The sequence below is a fragment of the Cotesia glomerata genome, linkage group LG1 (assembly GCF_020080835.1).
Source record: "Cotesia glomerata isolate CgM1 linkage group LG1, MPM_Cglom_v2.3, whole genome shotgun sequence".
In the NCBI taxonomy this organism is placed as follows: domain Eukaryota; kingdom Metazoa; phylum Arthropoda; class Insecta; order Hymenoptera; family Braconidae; genus Cotesia; species Cotesia glomerata.
In genome coordinates, this window is record NC_058158.1 from 35,067,801 (window position 1) to 35,084,934 (window position 17,134).

Here is a 17,134-nt window from a genome sequence, read left to right on the forward strand (position 1 = left end):
CTATTGGACAAACGAAAGTATCTCTGTCATACTTGTACAACTTATGGAATCTTAAAACGGATTTTATGCATAAATAAATGAAAATTTTCCGAAAAAGCTCTTCGCTCTTTGATAGATAATTAAATTATCTATCGAAGAGCGAAGCGTTTTTTTCAAAATTTTATCTTATTCATGAGGAAAACTCGTTTGAAAATCAACTATCAATCGCTCTTAAGGAAATTTTACTTAATTCAAGAATTTTTCGTCTTGATTAAAGACAATTTTACCCTCTTCAAAATTATTTTCTTGGTTCAAGAATTTTTTTCTCGAATCAAGTTAATTTTTTTTTCAGTGTAGTAAATCATTTTGAAGAGTTTAATTATCTTAAATAGGGAAGAAATATTTTTGAAACAAGAAAAATTTATTTAAACCAAGAAAATTTTTTTTTTCAAGAATTTTTTTTTTTTTTTATTTAAGACAAATTTGTTTTTAAATAATTTTCTGGGTTCAATATTATTTCTGATGAATGAATTCTTTTTTTTTAGTCCAAAATTTGATTCTTTTATGAAAATTTTCGTTTTTAATTACCAAAAAAATTTTTAAATCAAAAATATTAATCAATTTTGTTTTAATTACTCTAAATAAAACAATTAATACCCTAAATAAATTAATTTTCTAGAAAATTTCCACCTAAAAATTCCAAAACTGAAGATATTTTCCAAAACAATCATTAAATTATCATTTTTTTTTTGCAGTTATAAATTTATATAAAAAACTGTTCAATTTTTTTGAAAAAACTTCTCAATCCGATCTAAAACTCCAAAGAAACCAATTCCAATGAAAAAAATCAATTCTTTAACAAAAATTCCTCCCTCAATTTAAATTTCCCATTCGCACAAAGACAAAAGAAAGCCCGGATGCGGAACGAGTGAGAGTGAGCTAGGCGGCAAATAAACGACTAATGCCGTTGGAGCTTGCGAAGACAACAGCTGGTTGTCCGTTCAAATATTTAAGAGCCAATATACACACGACAACCTTTTCTCCGAATCAAATGTTAATGCAAACATCCTTCCGTGGAAGCAAGCTTTTTGCGTGTGAGTGAGTATGCAGGTATCCAGTGGTATTCTCTCCTCGGTCTCTCAGTGAACCTACTCTCGGTACAAAGGATAAAGGGATATGCAGTATAAATAGAGTACCTACGGTATTAAGTACACAGGAGTTTAAGTTATACTGCATACTGCGTACATCAGGTACTGCTGTAAATTGCTGTAAACTGCTGTAAACTGCTGTTGCTATTAGGTTTACTCACTTTAATACCGGCTCGGCGATGATGACTAACAAACTGCGCCCGGTAGCTGGTGTGGCAAATAGTATAATGTTGAACGCGAATGTTAAATGTTGAATGTTGAATGTTGAATGTTGAACGAGGGGTGGAAGGACGTAAACGTCAGCAATGAAACTGGCAGACGACATCCTACACCTAGTACATTCTACATACTAGACCACCCGACTCCTATCCACTCTGACGTAGTGGTGTACGATGAACGATTACAACAACCCCTTTGGGGTGTTAGCTGCTACTGCTTCTCTCCAGAGTCGGAGAGTGACGATCGATTTATGCTGCGTGCGCCAGCCAACACTGAACACCCTGTTCCATTCACTTTGAGTTTCACTTTTGTTTTAAATCTGGAGAAACTCAAGCCTCAACTCATCCTTGTCCTTGTCTCTGGGAAAGAGAGAGTTAATATAAGTGGATTGGTGGCTGTGAATGCGATACGAGGAAGAGGCGGTCGGGTTTAGTTGTTACTCTAATGTTATGCCTGATAATGTCTATTCGGCAAATCAAGGGGCTGAGCCGCCTAAAGGTTATGGGCCCCGGTCTAGTCTCACGCGGACGGCTATTGAATAATCACTCGGCTAATTCGCGATCGATTTGCGTGAGGAGACGCTAGGGAGGAAGGGCGGCTATTTATTTTCATGAGTGTTCTATTCTGTGAGAGATAGTCATTCTTTCGTTGGGCTAAGACAGATCACTCGTGGTTATAATTAAGATTTACCGAGTGAGAGATCGCCTGATAGTTTATCTTTTTTAATTGGGGGTTACGAGGGACTTCTAAGCTACATGTGATTTATCGCACAGTACTTGCTGAGTAACTGGGGTTCTTTTTGCTAAAAGATGCTTTTTTGGATGGATCATGGTAGAGTAGGATGGTATGGAAGCTTTCTGGTGGTAGTCGGTATGAATGGAATGGTTTAGATCGATGCTGATTATTAAGACAGTTGTGGCTGTTGGGGTAAAGAAGAAGAAGTTTGCTAGATTTGCGGAGGAAGGTAAGGATGGAGAACAGATGGTTAGGAAGAAATTTTAAGGACTACCCCTGATAGCCATCGTGATAGTAACTTGCCAGAAATCTACTGCCGAAATTGGTAGTTAAATTGTAGAGTACAAAGTGTGGGTAAATTGGCAGTAAATTTCCGGGGAACTTGAGTACAACTTGGATACAAAAGTTTACCTGGCCTTTATTGCCGTTAAGTTGTACGTAAGTTACCTTCTACATTACCTACAAGTTTTGCTGTCAAATTAACTACCACCCTGATAGCCATCTTAACTTAAACTTTTATTCAATCTACTGCCGAAATTTGTAGCCAACTTGATGAAAAAAGTTGCAAACCAAACGTTTTTACTTAAGTTGTCTACAAGTTACAGTGCAATTTGACGTCAAGACTTGCAGTACAAGTATTTTATTCAAGTTGTAGTAAAATTGTAGTACAATTTAACTAAAAGTTCGGTGTTAACTTGTATTCAAATTGGGGCTGTAAATTGCATTCAATTTGTTTACAACTATTGTACTATAAAAATTTACGGCAAACTTGATGTCAAGTTAACTGTAACTGCTGAAATGCAACTACTTTTAATCAAAGCGTGGCTATCAGGGCAATAGCGGCAGTAGATTTCCGTCAAATTGTATGTAAATGTCACTCAGCAAAAACTTGTCGTTAATCGACTGCAATGGCTGATTGGTAAATTTTTGTCGAGTAACTCTGGCTATCTGGGTACGGTGAGAAAACCCTGATAGCCATTTCATACTATAACTTTCAGATAACCTAATGCCGCGAATTATAGATAACTTGACGATAAGTAGCTGGCAATAAGTTTTATCTACAAGTTATCGTAAAGTTATGGTCAAGTTTACTTCAACGAATTGTACTGAAACACTTGTCGTTAAGTTACCGAAATTTTCTATTCAAGTTGATTATAAGCTTATAGATAACTTGTTTTTAAATATCGGCACTATCTTATTGTCAACTTAACGATAACTTGTCGCTAAATTTATCTACAAGAACTTAGCTACAAGTACTTATAGTATGAGGAAGCTATCAGGGCGATGAAAGAAGAAATTAAAATAATTTTTTTTGAAAAATATGGATATTTTTGTGATAAGAAATTAATTTTTAGGAAATTTTGAACAATTTTTATTTTTTAGCTGAAGAAAATTAAATTTTTTTAAAGTAACCTTTTTTGATGGAAGAAAATTTTCTAGATTTGGAAAACAAAAAAAAATTTTAATAGATTATTTAAAATCTAAAAAAATTTTTTTTCAACGAGAAAGTTACTGTAAGAACAATTTTGATTTTTTAAGCTAAGAAAAATTGTTGGAATTTTCCTAGAAATTGATTTATTGATGATATTAAAGTTAGCCGAGGTTTTTGATTTTTTTTTATTTATTAAATTAGGACTTAAAAAATTGCACTTATAATTTTTCAAGTTTTTTACAAAAGTTTTTCAAATTTTTTTAATAAAAAAAAAAATTCTAAAAATGTTTAGATGTCGGCTAACTTAATTTTCATAATTTCTTGTCACAAAAATGTTCATTTTAAAAAAAAAAATTTTTTTCTTTCAGTAGGTGTACATATTACGATAAATATCTAATACTTAACATATTTTACGAACCTATTCAAGTTTCAATCAGCGAAATATTTTTTTTATACGAGTCAAAATTACGGGTTTAAATTAAAAATCCGTCTGTAGATGCATATATATATTTCCAAATAAAATTTTATTGTGTGACATTAAGCGTAAATATTATTAAAATATTTGAAAAATTGTTTAGATCATCTCTAAAATTTTTCACTCCTTCAGTTTCACAATTTTGAAAGCAAGCGATAATAAAACTTTGAGAATTGACTAAAAAAAAATAAAAAAAAAAAATACTGCGGCCTGGATTCGAACCAGGAATCTTCAAGTTATCATTGTCTTGTAAACTTTAAGTGGAACTTCAACTCCCTCTAGCGTTTGTGGCTGTAAATAAATTATATTTTTTTTACATGGACTCTATTATACAATAGTGTCAAAATTTTCATAGTACTTTTTGCACACTCTTGTATAACAGTATCCATATATGAAATGAAATTAGTTCTTGTCGAAGTTATGAATTGTTAATCCGTAGAAATTTTGACGAAACCATGACGATATTCCGACGGTATCAGAATAATATGGTTGTGGACCAGTTGAGACGATTTCCAACAGTTTCAAACAACTTTGTGACAATATTCCGACGGTATCAGGAAGACATTGAGGCGATTTCGGGACAACGTCAATGAAAATCGATATAATATTGTGACAATATCAGAACAATATTGATAAAGATTTTCAATAGACATCGTGACGAAATGAAGATGTTATGCAGGACGTAGTATCTTACTACTAACTTCAGGTTATCAAAGCTTACAAGAACAATGTCTTGACACTTTACCCACTTAGCCACCGCAGCTGATAGCAATCTTTTCCAAATTAAATGTATTTATACTGTAGTATACAAACTAGCTTTCTAAGCTTAAGCTATAAGTCGCTAATTTTAAGGATTTTACTAATTTTTTTTTTCTATAGACCAATCCAGGATAAAATAATGCTTCGATAAATTTTTTTATAAAATTTTTATTAAAAAAAAAAAAAAAAAAAAAAATTAAAATACAGTCGCTGGGGATCGAACCTAGTCTGTTTAATTTGAGTTAACAGCATTCACTCTGAAGTTTGGCGAATAATAAATCGCGCGGGAAAATTTTTAAATTTAAATTAATAAATTTAGTTAATCAAATTTAAATTAATTAATTAGTTATTTAAATTTAAATTAATTTATTATTTATCAAAATTTATTGCAAAATAATTTTGTTAAAATTTAAAGTAATTTTTTTATTGTTGAATAAATAAATGAAATATTAAATTTTCTTCAAATTTATCCTCAAGACAGAACAAAAAAATTTTAAACTCAAAATTTTTGAGACAAAAAAATTAAAAAATTTTTAAGACAAAAAAATTAAAAAATTTTAAACTCAAAATTTTTGAGACAAAAAATTTTAAACTCAAAATTTTTGAGACAAAAAAATTTAAAAATTGTATAAAAAATTTTTAATAAAATAAAAATATTTAAATTTATATTGTCTGAGAAAAATAATCAAATTTGCGATGGCCGAGTCGATGCTACAGGGGTGGCTGGAATCACCAGACAGAGAGATTGAGATCGCGAGTGCGGAGTGTGGGTGGCCGCAGGATAGGACTGGCGCATGTAAAAGTCAAAGTGCACTGCGCGTCTTGTCGCATAAACCGCGGAGCGGAGATACGGTCAAGTGTCCAGAAGTGCCCGTGATTCGACACGACCCACATCGCACCACGTGCTCGTACCTCGACAAACCACCCCCGTATGGCCTGGACCTTTGAATCATCGCTAAGCAACAAAAAATTAAATATTACTCGCTAAGCAACAAAAAATTTATTCTTATTCCATCCAAAAATCTTTTACTGAAAATTTTATCAGCGCTGCGTTAATTTCCAGTGATGCGTTTGTAATTTTGCGGGGAGATTTGTGAAAGTGTTTTCAAAGTACTTTTGACAATTTAAAATTATCAATAATAAAAAATCTATCGCACATTTACGCATTTTTTATTTATAAATTATGATCAGCCGTCAAGTTGTATCAACTTTGCTGTCAATCGTCGTGTTCATTTCATTCATCTCCTACGGTAAGTTTTTTTATAAATAATTATTCATCATTTAGCTTTTGATTGAGTCAATTTTATTTATGAGTCTCTCTCTCTTTCTGTAATTATTGCCGAATTATCGGAGGGTGATAATTGATTAAAGTAAAGCAGATTATGTAACAATTGCCCAGGTGGCACCGTTCCAATGTCGTAACAGTTCTCAAGATCAATGGATAAAAAATCATTTCCAAAAACTCGACCCAAATTTTTTAATTTAATTTATTTAAAAATTATTTGTGCTTTTTATTCATTTAATTTTCCATTTTTTTGGGTTTAAAAATTATAAAAATTTTGAACAGTAATAAAAATAATTATTTGTAAATTTATTTAAATTTATTTGTGATTTTTATTAAATCTAATTTTCCATTTTTTTAGTAATTAAAAATAGAAAAAATTTTGCACCGTGATTAAATAATTATTTGTAAATTTATTTAAAAATTATTTGTGCTTTTTATCAATTTAATTTTCCATTTTTTTGGACTTAAAAATAACAAAAATTTTGCACCATAATAAAAATAATTTGTAAATTTAATTTAATTTATTTCAAAATTATTTTTACTTTTTATCAATTTAATTTTCAATTTTTTTAGAATTAAAAATAACAAAAATTTTGCACCGTAATAAAAATAATTATTTGTAAATTTAATTAAAAATTATTTGTACTTTTTATCAATTTAATTTTCCATTTTTTTGAATTAAAAATTACAAAAAATTTTGCACCGTAATAAAAATAATTATTTATAAATTTTAATAACAAACTTTAAATTATTCTTTAATAATTTTATTAATTATTTTAAATCAAAATAATTATTCATCCTTTAAAATTTAATCAAAAAAAATTTTTTAAATAAATTTTATTATTATTAAAAAATACAATTCAATCATTTAATCATTAATTACAATAAATTTTTTAGTTTTATATTTATTTTTAATTCATTATAATTAAAATAAAAATTAAATTATTAAGATTTAAAATATTATTAATAATTTTAAATCGAAGCAATTATTCATCCTTTAAAACTTATTAAAAAAATATTTTAAATAAATTTTCATTATTAAAAAATATATTTCAATAATTTGATCATTAATTACAATAAATTTTTTTTTCTATATTTATTTTTAATTCATTGCAATTAAAAAAAAAAAATAATTAATCCTGTCAATAAAATTTAAAAATAATAATTTTTCCATTACAAACAATCAAAGAAAAAAATAAATAGTTAAAGAATGAGGGCAGAAATGGAGGTGTCAGTATAATGCATCGGTAGTTTACTGAAGTCATACAAAACATTGTCAGCACTTGTATTACTTCCACGGCTTACCTAGCCATGTGTGTTTTAATTTTTCCAATACACAATATATGTGCAAATCCACATTACCGATCCATATATATAAATATATATCACAGAAGACGATATTGTCTTTGTAAAACCTATTTCATCTCATTTGTTCTCGGAAAGTAAATGGACTTACTCGACGACACGCCACGGAAATTTACTGCTTAGTAAATTTCACTCACAAATAAAAATAAAAGCATAATTTTATTTGCAAAAAACCTTAATTTTTTATTTCTCGGCTGATTAAAGTTCATTAACTCGACAGTAATAGGTCAGTGATTGTAAACTCTTGTAAATTGACAGAAGAGATCCAAATTCTGTATGACCTTAACCTTGAGTAGAATTTACGGAGCACGGAAGCGGCGAGACTCAGGGGTCGCGGATGTAGTGTTATGTTTATGTTTGTGATATGTATTTATCTGGAGATATGCATACAATACAATACATAGATGGATGCTCGACGGAAGTGAGGGAGAGATTCGGATGGGGTGCCCGGTCGATAGAAACTTAGTGACGTCATGATACATTTTTGCCCTAGTTCCAGATAATTCGAGCTGACTTGGTACCGGCGAATTCCGAAAACTCTTATTATAATAATAATAATAATAATAATAATAATAATAATAATAATAATAATAATAATAATTATAATTATAATTTCAGAAAAAAAAAATTACTCAGAATAAAAATAATTTTCATAAAAAATAATTTTCATTATTATTATTATTATTATTATTATTATTATTATTATTATTATTATTATTATTATTATTATTATTATTTTAATTATTATCATTATTTTCATGGACATCATTGATTAGTTTATTGCCAGGAAATGAATAGAATCTATTTTTTTTATTATCTACATTTATATGGCCTTTTCAATTTAGTACTGTTCATTGCTCATTGCTATTGATTATTGACTGGGTCTTAAATTATTTTACTCGCCAATAAATAATGTGTAATTTTTTTTTTACGAAAAAAAAAATTTTTCGATCGTAAAGCACTCTCTGATGCTTCGCATCATAAATCGCGCAATAATTTTCTTCTTATGAATATTTATACTTGAAAATTGATAATAAAAATAGCAAATATACGATATTTTTTTTATTTAATTTATAAATTGCTCATAAGGAAGCTTCTATAGCAATATATCAATAGATACACAGAAAAAAAAATGTTTTTGAATCAAGTATATGGGTGATTCTCTGTAAGGACGTCTTAAATCTGTACAAAATTGTCCGACCAAATTATTTTTGATTTTATTAGAAAAAAAATTAACTAGGGCTACAAAACTATCAGCTTAATTATAATAAATAAATAGCCGAATTAATTTTTGCTTTTTCGATATTTGTGTATCTTTTGCCATATAACATGACAGGGGACTGATTTTTTTTATCAAATTGAGAAAAATCAAGCAAACTATTTCAATGCATTCAACTTTTTAAGTTCTCAATTAATGTTTACATTAATTAGAATAATATTAAGACTTATGGATCCAATTTTATAAATAAATTATAAACAAAAATAGCTGCCAGGGGACTGAGTTTTGAAGTGGCCCAGACACATATTTCCAGAACAAACGGTGCTTTGACACTAAATAAAATGGCGATAAAGCGCTAACAGCCCATGGTTATTAACTTACGGCTAGTTAGGTTCTTATAAACCTTACAAAGGGTAAAATAACACGCTAGATTTTTTTTTTGGCTTTGTACTTCTGGCAGGGGTCTGATCTTAAAATGCCTGGGACAAACTTTGGTTTAATGAATTTAATGAAACAAATTAACTTTCGGTACTTTTTATTGAAGAAGATTGTTAGTTAACTAATTAAGTTTATAAACATTATGGATCAAATTATATATTATTGACGAATAACTTAAAATTTAATCTTAAAGTTTTAATTTTGGGACTGGGACAGCTCAGAGGACTGACATTTCGGTGGTTTACGAATTTATAGCAAAAAAACCAAAATTTATTCCATTTTAGTTTTCAATGCTCCAAATAAAAATGTTTTTTTACTTTCGTAATAAATTTTTTTTAGTAACAAAATAACAATTTTTCTAATAAAAAAATGCCTGGGACAGCAAAAAACATCCTTACAGAGAATCGCCCATATAATTTTGAACACTGATAGAAGGATTTGTTTATATTTAATAAGCTTTATTAACTGTTAATAAATAATTTTTTAACACCATAGGATTTAATAAATATTTATTAACAGTAAGTAAATTATTTGTTAAATGTTAATAAATATTTGTTAACAGTTAACAAATATTTATTAAAAGTTAATAAGTAATTTATTGAGTACAATTTATTAACTGTTAATAAGTATTTATTAATGGTCAATGAATATTTGTTAACTGTTAACAAATATTTATTTAAAATAAAAAGCAAAAATAGCAATTTTTTTTTTTGACACTTTTTATAACCCTACAGCTGGAATACATAATAATAATTCAATTCACTAAATAAATTAACGATTTTAATATTTAAAAATATAAAAGGTAACTATCAGCTGGGATAGAATTTGGTATTTTACAATAAACGTTATTATAATGTTATATAATTAATGCAAATAATTTATAAAGATGATTTTTGTTTATAAGTAATCTTCATATCATATGACATTGCAAGCGAAACAAATTCACTCAACAAAATATTTATTAACTGAGCGGCATGATGGCCGAGCGGACTAAGTCATTATCCCGTTAGTTCGTTCGTGCATCATGTCGTGAGGCGAGGGTTCGAGCCCCGACAGTTGTTCGAATAATTCCAACACCAACCGTCGGAGATCGCTCCGGTAGCCGACTGTACTGGCATGGGTTTTCTCTGTGGTTTCCCCATCGCCACTATTCCAACAACCGATAGAAAGGGGTGAGGAATAGGGTAAATACAGTACAGAAAGCACACGTCGTTCCACAGCCGCATTGAGAATAGAATTATGTGCGAAATGATATGTTGATTATAAAAAGCGGAGAACATGTTGATAATAAAAAGTGGAGAACATGTTGATTATAAAAAGAGCGGAGAACATGTTGATAATAAAAGAGTTTGAAAGATTGTGTTGATAATATAGAGCGGAGCATATGTTGATAATAAAAAGTTGCAAAAGACTATATGCGGAGAAGCTGAGACAATTAGCCTTGTAAAAACCAGAAAACGGTATACAAGTAAAACTTATAATAATAATAATAATTATTAACTGTTAATAAATATTTGTTAACGATTAATCATATTTATTAACTATTAATAAATGTACTTTCCTCCCAAATAAATATTTATTGAATGTTAAAAAATATTTATTAAAATTTAATAAATCAATTAATTGTCTTCAAATAAATTAAATTATTAATAGTTAATAAATCCTTCTATCAGTGAAAAACTTAATCTTCTTGAATTGAGTAGAAAAATTCTTGAACTAACAAATTTTTCTTGATTTAAAGAAATTTTACTTGATTCAAGAATTTTTCGTCTTGATTCAAGACAATAACCCTCTTCAAAATTATTTTCTTGGTTCAAGAATTTTTCTCTCAAATTAAGTTAATTTTTTTTTCAGTGTACAACAGTCATACAATAGATACATTTTTTCTTTAATAATAACTTTATACATATTATCTTTGGTAGCAATAATTAAAATAAAGAAAATAATTACTAGAGTAAAATTATATCCAGATCGTGTCAAAGTCTGAAAATTTAGAACATATATACATATACATATTATTATAAATTTAAATATACGATATACGATAGCGAATATACGAATAAATAATGTTTAATATTTTTTTTTGAAAAAGAAATTTTTAACGAAATTTTTCGATCGTAAAGCACTCTCTGATGCTTCGCATCATAAATCGCGCAATAATTTTCTTCTTATGAATATTCATACTTGAAAATTCATAATTAAAATAGCAAATATACGATCGTTAGTATTTATTACCGCATTGTGTATTTTTAGTGAAAAATATATAGAAATATGTACTTTCATATATATTTAATTAAAAGAAAAATTTTTAACTTCCCGCTAAGAAAATCTCAGATTTTCAAAAATCGGGAAGTTATTGGTTTTACCCCGTTTTACAAAAATCGAGTTTTCATCAGATCTCGACGTTTGAGGGTCACAGAAAGCTTCCCTGACTATCCCCGTGAGGGTGTCACTATGTCTGTATGTGTGTGTGTGGGAGTGTGTGTGTGTGTGTGTGTGTGTGTGTAAGTATGTAAACCTCTCATGACTTTTGAATGGCTTGACCGATTCGATCGCGGTTGGCGCCTTTCGAAAGGGCTTGTCCAAACTTAGATTTTGGATACAATTTGAGCGATTCAGACGGATAGATTTTTAAAAATCTATCCGTAAAATCTAAGCCATAATTTATAGCTAAATTTGTCATTTAAGACAAATTTGGGAACTGGGGAAATAAAGGATAAAGGGGGGAGGAGGGACCTTACTCAGTAGGAATTTTTCGGTAACCGAAAAAATAATTCAGACAGCCCAGACTGGGACTCGAACCCGGATCATTTGGTTACTCGCCAAAGGCTCTACTAGTTAAGCTATCCGAGACATTGTCCGTAACTACCATTCCGTCACCTAATAAGACCTACCGAGTAATAAACACCACCGTCCATCTTACGGTAACAAAAAAAACTGTAAAAAAAAATTTTTTCAAAAGTGGTTTTTTTGGAATAACTTTCGAACGGCTTCATCGATCAACTCCAAAAACTAATCAGCTCTTAACCTTGAAAAACCACTTCGATCGCCGCTAATCCGGTCAAAATCGGTTAATTCGTTTGAGAGATATCGTGCAGGAAAGAAAACCCAAAAAAGTGTTTTTTCGGAATTACTGCGAAGTTTGATCAATATAAACTTAGAAATTTTTCATAAGGCTTAAAAACTGCGTCAAATACCGCCAACCGCGTGAAAATCGGTTCATTCATTCAAAAGTTATTGCGGTTTGAAAACTCAAAAAATAGTGTTTTATCAACCTTCTATCAAACTTTTGAGCTTGAAGAGCTCAAAAGCATAGAAAAGTTATCTTTTTGAGCTCGGAGAGCTTAAAACAACATATAAATTATATTTTTGAGCTCGAAGAGCTCAAAAACGTCGTAAATGCAATTTTACACGCCCAGGTATAGAAATAGCGGGAAGTTGCAGGGATGGCCTTCAGGGTCAACCGTTTTCCTAATTTTTTCTTACTTGCTTAAATAGTACATAAATAATTTTTGCATGTAAATTTAATAATAAAATAATGTTGATTATTAACGACGAAAAAAAATAGCTAAAATATGCACTATGTAATTTTTTGTAACCTTTTTATTGACCTTGTGCTATAAGGTTATCAAATAAATAAATAAATAAAAATTATAATACGGAACAAGCGATATATTAAATTTAAACAAAATTATTCTGTTGAAAATTTTATATTTTTAATCAGAAATGTCTTTTATAATTGAAGAATTTAATTGAAAGTTTGGTAATTATTTACAAGTGAGGTTTGACCCATTTTGGGCCACAACTAGGTGAAAAATTATTTATTTATTATTTAATTTCAATCCCAAAGCAGCATAACCAAATGACAAAAGTATAGAAAAAAATTACAATAAAGGTACACGTATAAATAATGAAGATATAAAATTACAAAACTTTAGATATTAAAAAATAATCGTTTTTCTTAAATTTGGAATGTAATTAATTATGATAAATACAAGAAAAGTATAAATTTGAGTATAAAAATTAAAAATTAAAAACTAAGGAGTTAAATGCCGTGGTGCTAAGTACAAATGATGATAATCTAAGATGATCTAGAATGATAAACTCATGTAATAGGTGTGAATAAATATCAAAAGTTTGAAATTAAGATTCATTGTCTCGTTCACGCTTCATGAAGAATTCAAAAGCACTAGTTTTAAAAGTGCATAGTATAAAAATTAGTATTTTCAATTTTTTTTTTTTTTTTGATTCTGAAAGAAAAAAATAAAAATTTTGATAGCTTTTTTGCCTTCAGTTGAAAAAAGTTTTGACTCTCATGTTTTTGGATAAAATTTATATTTTATTTTTTTTTTTTGATATATTTTTTTTTAAAAGTACATAAAAAAACGAACAATTAAAAAAAAAAAGTTGAATATTACAATTTTCTAAAAAATTTATAAATTTTTTTGAAAATTTGTAAAAATTGTGATAATTAACTTTTTTTTTTTTTTTTAAATTGTTCACTTTTTTATGTATTTTCAAAAAAAAAAAAATATATCAATAAAATCAAATAGAAATTTTGTTCAAAAAAATGAAAACTAAATTGATAGACTCCACTTGTAAATATTTACCTTAATTTCTCTTATCTTATAATTTTATTAGAAAAATTTTCAACTACTTAAATATTAAAAAAAAAATTTTAATTAATAATTTTTCAGGAGATGCAGTCGTTTGTTACGAGTGTAACAGTGCATTTGACCCAAGATGTGGGGATCCCTTCGATCCATACAGTCTTGGCACCGTAAATTGCAGTTTCCAAGAGCGTCTCGAGCATATTAACAATATCGAGCCAACTATTTGTCGTAAAATTTCACAGAAAGGTAAGTTAACTTAAGATCACGCTAACTACTCCACAGTAACTTCTAAAGTTTCTAATTTATTGACATAGTTCTTCAAGACTTCCAAACATCTCTTAATTACACAAACTCCTAAGCAATCAAAATTTTCCACGCTCCGCATATAAAACTCATTTTTTTGATTCTAAAAAATAGATTCCTAAACAAATACACGTTCAGAATAATTATGACAAGAATGTCATGTAAAGAAGTAAAGCGAGTACAATAAAACAGAGAAATAAAATTTATTTATTCAGATGCTCGAAGCGGAGTTTTCGAATAAACTTTTCTTCTCAAATTTTACATATGTTCAAATATAGTAAGGAAGTTTTGAATAATTATATCACAATAATACTTTAAAAATAAATAGTTAAAATTTTGTAAAAAATTCCAGCATAGAAAAATATACATTGATATTTTTTTTGCATAAAAAAATTGTAACTTCTGCCTCCTCTTATATTTTATACATTCCGCAAATAAAATTGTCGCATATTTATTTTTACAAACATATATATTAAATATGCGCATAGATTTTTTACATATATATTTTTCTATGCATGCGCACTGTAAAAAAAAAATAAATTCTTAAATCAAAAAAATCATTTTAAAAAAATTTGTCTTAAATTAAGTGAAAAATTTTTAAACCGAGAAAATTTTGAATAAATTTTATTTGAGAAGAATTTTTTTGATTCAAAAAAATACAACTCTTCAAAACAATTTTTTTTTGTTCAAGAATTTTTTTAAAAATTAAATTAATAATTTTTGACCGCATATTTGTGAGCTAATAATTTTTTTTTTTTTAATATTGATACAGTTTACGGAAAAGTAAGGGTAGTAAGAGGATGCGGCTTCATAACCGACGTAAGAGATGACGCTGATTGCGTAAGAAGAAGTGGTACTCACGATGTAATGGCGTATTACTGCTCATGTACTACTGATCTTTGTAACAGCTCTAATTACGCAACACCCACTTTTGGATTATTACTATCAATTTTTAGTATTGTCTATATTTTGACAACTGATTAGAAAACCGTCCCGATGATAAAAACTCAATAAATATTTTCAATAATCAATATAATACTTTAATTAATTAAATAAATAAAATAAATATTAATTATTGTTATCGTGTATTTTAAAACTACCAAAAAAAAAAAAAAAATATTTTTTAAAACAATTGTCAAAGTTTCCAAAACATATTTTCTTAAAATATAAAAATACATTCGTAAACTATTTTTTCTTTATTTATATTTTTATTATTCAATTTTTTTGTAAAAATTTATATTAAGTCAAAATTTTATTGTTCTAAATTTTTAATTTTTTTATTTATAAAAATATTTTTAATTTTTTTATTTATAAAAAAATTTTTAATTTTTTTATTTATAAAAAAATTTTTAATTTTTTTATTTATAAAAAAATTTTTAATTTTTTTATTTATAAAAAAATTTTTGATTTTTTTATTTATAAAAAAATTTTTTATCAACTATTAATAAAAAATTAAAAATTAATTGTAAAAAATTGAAATTAATTAAAATTTGACTTGAAAATTTTTATTTCTTCAGTATTTAATTTTTAAAATATGTCCTTGCAAAATTATTTAAAAAAAAACACGATAAATAAATAAATATTTAATTAATTAATTAAACTAGCTGTTAAGTAAATGAATGTTTTTATGACCAGAACAGGCGCGTTTTTACGTATATACATTAAATGTATGTATATCAGGTATTTTTGAACACAATAATTGTCATACGTCATATCAAATCGTGAATTGATGATTAACGTTATGGAATTTAAAGATTTTAACTAAATGAAGACGGTTAAATGAAAATCAAAGATTAATACGTACTAAATAAATAATAAATAATAAATAATTAGAAATACATGTCAATTTTACCTTAATAAGTGACTAGTCTCTTTGATTTCATTGATAAAAGTTTGTGTTATTTGATATAATAACAATATAACTGATTGCGAAGAATTAAATTGATCTGACTCGATTAAAGGAGATTGCATTAAGGTTTGGCGCCATTTTTAATCCAAATAAAATTAAGCTAAAACTTCCATAAATTGATAAAAAAATTTACTAGATTTAAAAAAAAAATTTTTTTGAACACAGAAGATAATTTTATTATTTTTAATTAAGAAAAAATAATTTTTAAATTAAGTAAAATTTATTTTTTTGAATTAAGAAATTTTTTACTTGATTTAAAATTGTTAGATTTTAAAAAATTTTTTTTTTTTAAATCTAGTAAATTTATTTTTATCAATACAAAAAAAAATATTAATTTTTTTTGACTGAAGAAAAATTTTTGCAGACCTCAAAAATTTTATTTTAATAAATTTCTTCTTGCGCCAAAACATTTCCGGTCTTTTGAAAAAGTTTTTTAATGCAAATAAAAAAAATTTAACAATAATTAGACGGATTGCGCGTCTGTTCAGTTTAAAATAAAAAAAACTGCCGATTACTTCAAGGAAGATACAAAAGAGCGTATTAATAGAACCCAAGTATGTTTCTATTATTATACAATACACTGAAAGGTAAATAAAAGCTTTGTCGCAATATTTTATGAGAGTCTAGTCAATGCTGATTCAATTAGACCAATGGTAGCCCGAGGGAGTTAAATTAATTAGAATTATTTTAAAGAAGTATATAAATACAGAAAAGAGTGAAGAAATGTTTATAAGATTTAAAACACCAACGTCCTTTTATTGTTCGTCCAATTATTATTATTATTGTTATTATTAATATTGAATAGTTTTTGAGCTAACGTCGTACCTCAGCAATTTAAATATTGTCTACCTGCAATAATTAATGAGAGCAATGAATGAAATTTTTAGGCGATTAAAATTAGAGTTTATCGATTTTAGAAATAAAATCATGAGAAATTAATTTTTTCAAATATTTGGAAGCTTTTGGGATTTAAGACGGTAAATTATTTAGTCCATTAATTTTTATAATAAATAAGAATTTTTAAATTAAAAAAAATTGAATTTTTTAATTTTAAAAATACGGAATTATTTTTTTTATTGTAAATTATTAAAACAAAAATTATTTTTAAAAAATTTGAAAATTTAAATAATTAAATTATAAATTTAAATGGATTAAAAAATAAATTGAAAGTGATAAAATAAGAATTAAAAAAAAAAAGTGATAACAGAAATGAATTTTACGAAATATTAAATTATGGATTTAATAAATAATTATT

At 27.0% G+C, this 17,134-nt stretch overlaps 1 protein-coding gene across 1 annotated transcript; it reads left to right on the forward strand.

Moving 5' to 3' along the window:
- Positions 1 to 5,552: 5,552 nt before the first annotated feature.
- LOC123269667 lies at positions 5,553 to 15,003 on the forward strand. The gene is made up of 3 exons (XM_044735507.1): positions 5,553 to 5,997; positions 13,752 to 13,913; positions 14,743 to 15,003. Exons 1-3 carry the CDS (start codon positions 5,931 to 5,933, stop codon positions 14,952 to 14,954), a joined length of 441 nt encoding a protein of 146 aa, XP_044591442.1. The 5' UTR covers positions 5,553 to 5,930; the 3' UTR covers positions 14,955 to 15,003.
- Positions 15,004 to 17,134: the final 2,131 nt, after the last annotated feature.

Coding starts and splice junctions, on each gene's coding strand:
- LOC123269667 (XM_044735507.1), top strand. CDS start 5,931: ATGATCAGCCGTCAAGTTGTATCAACTTTGCTGTCAATCGTCGTGTTC. Junction 5,998..13,751: donor CATTTCATTCATCTCCTACG/GTAAGTTTTTTT, acceptor ATAATTTTTCAG/GAGATGCAGTCGTTTGTTAC. Junction 13,914..14,742: donor TCGTAAAATTTCACAGAAAG/GTAAGTTAACTT, acceptor ATATTGATACAG/TTTACGGAAAAGTAAGGGTA.